The sequence below is a fragment of the Platalea leucorodia genome, assembly GCF_965183815.1.
Source record: "Platalea leucorodia genome assembly, contig: HAP1_HAP1_SCAFFOLD_254, whole genome shotgun sequence".
NCBI classification, from domain to species: domain Eukaryota; kingdom Metazoa; phylum Chordata; class Aves; order Pelecaniformes; family Threskiornithidae; genus Platalea; species Platalea leucorodia.
In genome coordinates, this window is record NW_028121315.1 from 26482 (window position 1) to 36111 (window position 9630).

The following is a 9630-nucleotide window of genomic DNA, read 5'->3' on the forward strand; positions in this document are numbered from 1 at the left end:
CACGCAGGACCCCCACCCCTCAGCTTGGCTGGGTAACGGAAGAGAAAACAGCATGTTTAGAGTAAGTTTTCTGCCAGTCCTGGGCAGGTGTGGCATTTCAACAGCTCCCACTTGCAGGATCACAACTGTGGTTACTTTAAAGCAGGAAGAAAGCCAGGGAAGTTTTTTACACTCTTCAACACCAGACCTGTGTTTCCTTAAGACACAAATTCTCTTTTCCCGCTTCTCATTCCCTAAACAGTCCCAAGATTCTGCACTTCTAAAGATATACCTGGTACACAAAATATGCACTATGTTGACACAACCACAACCTGTTTATTCCTGGCGGGTCACAACTAGTAGGAGCTCTCGATGCAGGCCACAGTCTTTCTGAGGGCATTTCCAAGAGCCCCCTTCACTTGCCTGTTCCGCAGGCTGTAGAGGAGTGGATTGGCCATGGGCGTGAGGATGGTGTAGAAAAAGGATGGCACTGTCTTGAGCTGCCTCAGTGAGGCTGTTCTGGGTATCACAGAGACAATGATGAGGGTACCATAGAAAACAGTGACCATGATGAGGTGAGAGGAGCAGGTGGAGAAGGCCTTCTGCCTCCCCGTGGTGGCTGGGATCCTCAGGATCACAACTATGATGCAGATATAGGATACCAAGGTGAACACAAAGGGGAAGACCACATCCAGAAAGCAGATGATGAAAGTAACCAGTCTAAGCACCGTGGTGTCACTGCAGGCGAGCTCCAGCAACGGGGCAAAATCACAGAAGAAGTGATCAATTGCATTGGGACCACAGAAGTGTAAGTTGGAAAGTAGCCCAGTGACTACGGTAGACATTAGTAATCCTGCTAGCCAAGACCCAGCCGCCAGCTGGAAACAGAGCTTCTGCTTCATGAGGCTGGCATAGAGCAGGGGGTGGCATATGGCCACGTACCGATCATAGGACATGATGGCCAACAGATAACACTCGGTACCTGCACAACAGGCAAAAAAAAAGAATTGTGTCATGCAGCCTTGAGCAGAAACGGTTCTGTCCCTGGTTAGGAAGCTGGCCAGCAGCCTGGGCACGATAGTGGAGGTACAGCAGATTGCCACACTGGAGAAATTCCCCAGGAAGATGTACATGGGAGTGTGAAGATGCCGATCTGCCACCACCAGCACAACAATGAGGATGTTAACAAACACAGTCACCATGTAGATCATGAGAGAGAGGAGAAAGAGAGGCATCTGAAGCTTGTGGACATTACTCAGTCCCAGCAGGAGGAACTCCACTGGTGATGTCTGGTTGTCCCATTCCTCTTTCTCCATGAAGTGCTGTAGGACCTTCTTTTCCCCACTTGGCAGGACGGGAACCTGAGGAAGGGCATGCGCTTCTGTGTTTGTTGTAAAAAGGAATTGGGAAGAAGTCATTGCCAGAGACCACATGGAGGTTTTCCCTCATCTGACTGAATTCCCACTTGGTTTAGGGGCTCCATTCCTAGTGAAAGGGCAGGAACAGGTTCTTCAAGAGGCCCAAACTGCTCTTCTTAGAAGAATCTCCTCTGATTAGAGGGATGAGTTACTGCATTGAGGCGCCTCTTTCTGTGGAATAAAAGAGAATGTTCATTTGCTCACATTAGATGATGACACATGAAGTTCTTCCCAGTAGTACCCAGCATAGGCATTAGCCAAGTCCTGCTTTCAAGCAACAGAAAGATGGGCCACACAGAAAAGCCCCATCATGTGAAAAAGCCTTTAAGGGAACACATTGTGCCATAGGCTGTTTCTTCACTCTGGGGAAGAATGGACCCTGAACAGGATTAGTGGTCTCAACTCCCTGAAACAGTTTCTTTCTGATGAGACAATTCTGTCCCTGGACAGTCCATCTCTTTCCACTGACCAAGAGCGGCCAGGAGTTACCAGCTTGGTAGTTGAAGGCACTGCAAAGGGTCTGTTAGACAGGAGATGTACAAGCAGATGGGAACTTGGGAGAGAAGGGCAGGGAAAACTGAATTCCAGAGACAAGGTACCTGAGCTGTCTAAGCCAAATGAGGAAAAGTGATGCTGCATGAGGAGGAGGGGAAAAGGACAGGGGTGACGTGGTGCTTGAGGACATGGTTTAGTGGTGGACTTGGCAGTGCTGGGTTAATGGTTGGACTCGATGATCTTAAGGGTCTTTTCCAACCTTAATGATTCCATGATTCTATGATCATTTTCTGAACATCTTTTCCTCCTCACCTTCAATTTCTGAATGCATTTGGGCTGCCTCCCTGCAGCAGCACAGCACCTGGACCTCAGTATTCCCATCTGAGTTCTCAGGGCTCCCTGCTCAGCATTGCAATGAAGACACAGGAGTGTCCTGAGGGTGAGTGGGGCTGGGGCAGTGCAGCATCATCATCAAGCACAGGTTTCCAGTACATGCCTGATACATGCCTGATTGCCTGCCCAGGGAACATCCGTGGCTGAAAGAGAGAGCACTTTGCCCATGCCTCCTCCTTGGGCTTTCATAATGCTCAGGTCAGACAAAACACTGTGCCTGATGGTTCCCTGTGTCAAAACTTTATACCATTTACAGAGAGCTGGAGATGACCAAGGCACCTAGGCAGCCCAGAGAGTTCCTGGGATGGAGAAGCCCTTTTACTCAGTGATTCACCCAGCATACACTGGCATGCCTTGTTCCTGAAGGTGCTTCTATGGGGAGGGTGCCTCAGATTCACTGCTCCCAGTAAGTCACATCCCATGTGGATGGCTGAGAGACAGCTGTGAGAGAGGTGAGGGATTGAGATCGATCCCTAAGATAGAAGCAAGAAGGAGAAAGAGACAGAGAGAGATGAAGAGAGCTGAGGAAATAAGGGACATGTATTGGCACACTGGCCCCATACACTCTGCCCCAACCTCTTCATGTCCACTGAGGTGCGTGAGTGCCCATTAGCTTATCCCCCACAGCTCTGACTGTACTGACAACCACGCTGCCTGTATCTCTGCCTCAGCAAATCCAGCACCTACCTGTAATCCCCAGCAGGATGTGATAACCTTTCCTTTGAGGGTAATGGAGGATGAAAGGCAAGATCTGGGTGCCATCCTCTGCCTCTTCCCCATTCCATCCTCCCCTTTCCAATTCTGCCTGCAGACTCTGACCCGTGACTCAGTCATTGCTCTGCTCTTGCACACTATCAGCATCTCCTTCTGTGAGTCTTCAGGAGCTCCTGAATGTCACCAGCTCTGCAGTGCCTCCTGGGTTTATAGAAGAGTCTCCTGAAGGTTCCTGCTGCAGCTCAAGGCTCTCTTTGTGTCGCAGAAAGTGAGCGCTGTGCAGCTGAAGCCCTGTGGGGATGAAAGCCCTGAGCTGCCCTCCCCTGGATCTCTGTGCTCTTAGGAAGAGTGGAAATGAGCCAGGGGAATGAGCCGTGATCTCTTCAGACTCATGGAGCAGAACTACAATGATATGTGCCACAGCTTCTCCTTCCAGGCTCCCTGAATGGTCAGTGGGGAGAAAGGAGCCACTTCCTCCAAGCTGAGGAGGCTGGTAATGTGGGCCAGGATGGATCACCCTCAGGGGTGCCAGGCTCTGCCTGTTGAGGAGAGAGGAAACCCAAACCTTTCCTAGCCGCAAAGGTGCCTATCTTGCTGGGGGCTCAAGTGAGCTCAGCTACTGATCTAGACTGCCAGTTAGGACTCCACCCTCCTGAAGGAATGCTGCACGGGGTTCTCCTTTGCTCTGGCTTTAGGTCAAGGGGAGCAAGAGGGCATGACACTTCCCACCTCTGTTGATTTGCACCTCATGACAAGTAGGCTCCCTTGTCTCTCCACTGAAAGCAAAGGGAGAGAGGGACCCTGGGATGCCATCTGTGGTAAGCAACTCCTCAGAGCATGGTCTCCAGTGAAGTCAGACTTGGTGGTCAGGGCTGTGTCCCGTGGGGTCTTGAAAACCTCAAAGGGTGGACATTCCGTAGCCTGCCTGGGCAACTTGGTCCAATGTCTGTCTGTCCTCAGGGTCAGTGTTCTCCCTATTCCAGGTCAGAATCTCCCCTGTTTCAGGTTATGACCATGTCTTTTGTCTTTCTGCCATGCACCTCTGTAAACAGCCCAGCTGTGTCTTTTCAGTAATCTCCTGGTAGGTGCTGGAAGGCTGCTAGTACCTTCTCTTTAAGCTGTCTCTTCATCAAGCTAAACAAGAGCCACTTTCCTCAGCTTGTCCTCACAACTCAGGTGCTCTAGTGGTCTCTGCTGAGTTCATGAAAGCTTAGAGGTGTCTTTCTTGTATGGGGTGGTGGGGTTCCAGATGCAGATGTTTCTACCCAGCCAGTCAGTCTCCTCTGTCATCATTATAAAGGGTTAGTCTGTCCCATGTTTCCTTCTGTCAGGACAGATTGGGACACTTCTTTTTGGCCTGTTCCTCAAACACCAGAGGAATTGGCATTGCTGTCTAGCTCCCTTGAAATGGCAGTCTGCCCGTTGAACAAATTGACTGCCTCCCTCTGGTTTTGTGTCATCCAAAAACTTGATGAGGTCAACCCTGTACACTTCTCAGGTCATTGGTAAAGCTACTAAACAGGAGAGGTCTCAGAGCAGACTCCCAAAGAGTTCTGTTTGTAGCTGGACTTTGGGTAGAGTGTGGACCATTCCCCATTACCCTTTGGGACCACTAATCCAGCCAGGTTTTCATCCAGTCTTGTACACCATGCAGGCCATAAAGTCCCAAGTTGGATACAAGGACTTCTGAGGAGCAGAATGGTCAGAGAGACTCTTTCTCCAGGCCTTGAGACTGAGGTGACACTGGCTACTCAGGGGGTCAAAAGTGCTTTGTCTTCTTCCGAGTCTTCAGCAAAACAAACATCAGGAGATCCTTCTGTTTTATCTCCCTTCAGGCTTACTTCTCTGCTTAGCTACATGGACTCAGTTCAAGTCCTCTTGAAGTCTGGAGGATGTCAGAGGCCTGAGGCAATTAATTAACCTAAATGACCCTGATGAGCCTCAGCTGAGGCCTCCATCCACAGTCATGGGCCTAGGAGTTCCAGGCCTTAAGTCCCTACCCTACCCTATGCTGTAGGAGTACTGGTCTCCAGATCGGCCTCTGACTCTCCCATGCCCATGCCCATGCCAGTGTCCATGCCCATGCTCTTGTCTGGCCACAGAGCCCTTTGACCTGGACCCCAACTGCAGCCTGACTTCCTGGCTTGATCTTGGCACTGCCTTATCGCTGTGGGCCTGCTTGGTGATCACTGGACCTGAACCTCACCCTAAGCCAGACTTCCTGGCTTGACTGCAGGCCACCATCTCCTGCTTGCCTTGCTCAGATACTGCAGGGCTGGGGCCTGGCTGGAGAGGCACCTGTGCTGCCAGCCATGGTGTCTCCCTCAGCTCCCGGCTCACCTGCCTGTAGGGAGCAGCTCTGCTCTTGCTGCTCCTTGACAGAGGGGCTCTCTTCTGTCCAAGTATAGACATCTTTATTACAGTACCTGCTCCTGACCTCATCATCTAGCCTCACTTCTGAGTCAGGAGGAAGAAATACTCCCGGAATACCGCCAAAGGTGTTCAGGAAGTATAACTCGTCCCATTTAATGCAGACAGATGAAATCACTCTAGAATCACCTGTTTTCCTCCATGGGCCATCTTTCTTCCTCCAGATGAACACATGGTCCTCTTGGCCAATGGAAGAAAAGATTAGAAAGGGGGTGACTTATCAGAGGTGCTCTGCACAGATGAATCCGAAAGCAATAGTCTAAATTAAGGTCAAAATCTTAGGTCTGAACTTAAACTATATTTTAGTATCTAAACGAACATCTAATCTCTAAATTAGGCATCTGATCTCAGGCCCTTTTCTCTGGTCAGTGGAGAGAGATCTGTTAAGTGGTGAGCATAGAGTCACCCACCCTAGGACATGGTGAATCCCAAAAGGAAAACTTTTCCCATGGGTAGCAGAAGGAACCAAGGGGACTGGCTCAGAGAAGGTGATTTAGGAGAGGTTCATCTCAGTTTAAAATGTCCCACAGAAGCCATTTGCAATGAGTCAGTCACATAAATCAAAAGAAGGAGGTACTTTCAAGGTAAAATTTCTCTGAGCGGACTGAAACTGGTTTTGTCTTCATTTCACTGGCAACCCACAGAACATGTACTAGCCTCCTGGCTCTACAAAAGAAAGAACTGGTTTGAAGTGGATCAGCACAGTCCTTTGTTCATTTAATAAAGTCCTCCAAGTGAACTTGGATGCTTCTTTTCTTTATTTATGAACAATTTCAATTCAGTCACTTAAAAAAATAATGAAATGCATTATTCATCCAGCTCAAGTGCCAGGGAGTTAGATAGTCATTGAGGGGATTCTTCGGCACATAAGGAAGTGTGGTATTTACTGTTCACGTCCATTAGAGGGAGGACAGCCTGGTCCTCAGGCCATGCTGCTCATAGTGCATAACTACTATGCCTCCTGGGTCTCATCTGGCCTATGAGGATTCCCTCGCTATGAGAAAGACATCGAGGTGCTGGAACATGTCCAAAGGGCAACGAAGCTGGTGAAGGGTCTAGAAAACAAGTCTTATGAGGGGCGGCTGAGGGAGCTGGGGTTGTTTAGTCTGGAGAACAGGAGGCCGAGGGGAGACCTTATTGCGCTCTACAACTACCTGAAAGGAGGTTGTAGCGAGGTGGGTTTCAGTCTCTTTTCCCAAGTAGTAAGCGATAGGATGAGAAGAAAACGGCCTCAAGTTGAGCCAGGGCAGGTTTAGACTGGATATTAGGAAAAATTTCTTCACCCAAAGGGTTATCAAGCATTGGAACAGGCTGCCCAGGGAAGTGGTTGAGTCCCCATCCCTGGAGGTATTTAAAAGATGTGTAGATGTGGTGCTTAGGGACATGGTTTAGTGGGGGGCTTGGTAGTGTTAGGTTTACGGTTGGACTCAATCATCTTAAGGATCTTTTCCAACCTAAACGATTCTAGGATTCTATGGTTCTATGATTCCCTGGAGCCCAGAGACGTAGTCCTATATGTCTGTGTTTCTTCCACTCAGAGTACATGAAATCAAGTGAGGGCTGTAACGTGTGCTTTGTTGTGTTTTGTAGGCAAACAGTAAGGAGGTTCTGTGCACATGTATGGCATGAAATCGAGTTTGGCGTCTGCACAGAGTGGAGGATGCAGCACCAGGCATGGTCTTGTTCATACGCCTTAAAAGGAGTAACTCCTGGAGTGATCTGTGCCTTAACTTTAAGGAGCACTTTCCTGAATGAACTATGCCCACAGCTTCACCAGGACATTTCCCCTGTGTGAATGAGATGAATAAGGTGAACAGTCTGGAGAACATGCCATTAGAGCAACACAAGGACCTCAGATATTTGCTGCATAGAGGCACCAGTGAAGAGTCTGTCAAGCCTAAGTTATCTACCCAATAATACCAGAGCTATTGGTGCACAAGTGACTTTGGGGAGGATTTATCACAGTAACATGCCTAAGGCAGCTCAGCTAAATCATCACCTGTGATTCCAGAACCTCTTCAGTGAAGAAGCATTGATGGCACTCTGCCAGCTTGGATGGGATAGGATTCATCCCACTAACTTAGGCATTTAAGGCTACACTCATCCATCTTAGTTTTCTGTATTAGGAACACATGTGCCAGCTTGATGTAATGATCTATGTATCGCAGTGTTTCCATGGCTTGGGAGGGAAGTTATTTAAAGAACACAAGAAAACTCTCTCAGATCAAAAGCAAAAAAGCATGTCTCACATAGAATGACAATCCCATATTTTCATTTACATGAATGAGCAAATCCTGGTTTTGATTCTCTTTCCAAAAGAGCATATTTTTCTTGCAAACCATGAGTGAAAACTAATCCAGGAAAATTACAAAATGGCAACACTGTGACAGGGATCAGAGAAGAGGAGATGCTTCTGTTTAATTTTGGAGAGACCTTAAGGTACAGTTGTAATCCTCATGTCTTCAAAGGATGGCCCCAGCTGAGCAAGGGTCCCTCACTGGCGCAAATTGCCACACATTGCCCAGCATGTGGCGCAGTGCACCTGGCATTACATATGAAAGATTAAGGTGCCAAGTCTATGCTAAGTACCCTTCTCCTGAAGACCATTATAGGAGGAGATGATATCACCCTTGAGAGTGCTGATTCCTCCCCACTTTCAAAGAAGGCCAGCCAATGAACTCATCAGAGACAAACAGGGAGAAGACAAACATTCTCAGTGTCGTCCTTGTAGTGAGGGGCCCAAAACTGAACACAGTACTTGAGGTGTGGCCTCACCAGTGCCAAGTACAGGGGGACAATCCCTCAGTCCTGCTGGCCACACTATTTCTCATGCAGAGAATAGCTGGGCACACTGCTGGCTCATCTTCAGCTGGCTGTTGACCAACACCCCCAGGTCCTTTTCTGCCAGGCAGCTCTCCAGCCACTCCTCCCTGAGCCTGTAACATTGCATGGGGTTGTTGTGACCGAAGTGCAGGACCCGGCACTTAGCCTTGTTGAACGTCATAGAGTTGGCCTCGGCCCATCGATCCAGCCTGTCCAGACCCCTCTGTTGAGCCTTCCTACCCTCCAGCAGATCAACACTCCTGCCCAACTTGGTGTCATCTGTAAACTTACTGAGAGTGCACTCGATCCCCTCATCCAGACCATTGATAAAGATATTGAACAAAACTGGCCTCAATACTGAGCCCTGGGAAACACCACTTGTGACCGGCCGTCAACTGGATTGAACTCCATTCACCACAACTCTTTGGGCCTGGTCATCCAGCCAGATTTTACCCAGCAAAGAGTATGCCTGTCCAAGCCATGAGCAGCCAGTTTCTCCAGGAGAATGCTGTGGGAAACAGTGTCAAAGGCTTTACTAAAATCCAGGGAAACAACATCCACAGCCTTCCCCTCATCCACTAAGCGGGTCATCTTGTCATAGAAGGAGATCAGGTTAGTCAAGCAGGACTTGCCTTTGATAAAGCCATCTTGGCTGGGCTTGATCACCTGGTTGTCCTCTACGTGCTGTATGATGGCACTCAAGATATAATCTGCTCCATAACCTTCCCTGGCATCGAGGTCAGACTGACAGGCCTATAGTTCTCCAGATCCTCCTTCTGGCCCTTCCTGTGGATGGGCATCTGTACTGGTTTTGGCTGGGACAGAGGTAATTTTCTTCATCGTAGTGTCCTGGTTTCATCTGGGATAGAGCTAATTTTCTTCCTAGTAGCTGGTACAGTGCTGTGTTTTGGATTTAGGACAAGAATAATGGTGATCACAGAGTGATGGTTTAGTTGTTCCTGAGTAGTGTTTATACTAGTCAAGGACTTTTCAGCTTCCCATGCTCTGCCAGGTGCACAAGAAGCTGGGAGGGGGCACAGCCAGGACAGCTGACCCAGACTGGCCAAAGGGCTATTGCATACCATATGATGTCATGCTCAGTATACAAGCTGGGGGAAGAAGAAGGAAGGGGGGAACATTCGGAGTGATGGCGTTTGTCTTCCCAAGTAACCGTTATGCGTGATGGAGCCCTGCTTTCCTGGAGATGGCTGAACACCTGCCTGACGATGGGAAGGAGTGAATGAATTCCTTTTTGCTTTGCTTGTGCGCGCGGCTTTTGCTTTACCTATTAAACCGTCTTTATCTCAACCTACGAGTTTTCTCACTTTTACTCTTCTGATTCTCTCCCCCATCCCACCGGGGGGGGAGTGAGCGAGCG

At 48.9% G+C, this 9630-nt stretch overlaps 1 protein-coding gene across 1 annotated transcript; it reads right to left on the reverse strand.

Annotated features, from left to right (window-relative positions):
* Positions 1 to 335: 335 nt before the first annotated feature.
* LOC309603915 (olfactory receptor 10A7-like) lies at positions 336 to 1295 on the reverse strand (the record flags this gene model as incomplete). The annotated part of the gene is made up of 1 exon (XM_082338793.1): positions 336 to 1295. One exon carries the CDS (start codon positions 1293 to 1295, stop codon positions 336 to 338), a length of 960 nt encoding a protein of 319 aa, XP_082194919.1.
* Between the last annotated feature and the right edge of the window lie 8335 nt (positions 1296 to 9630).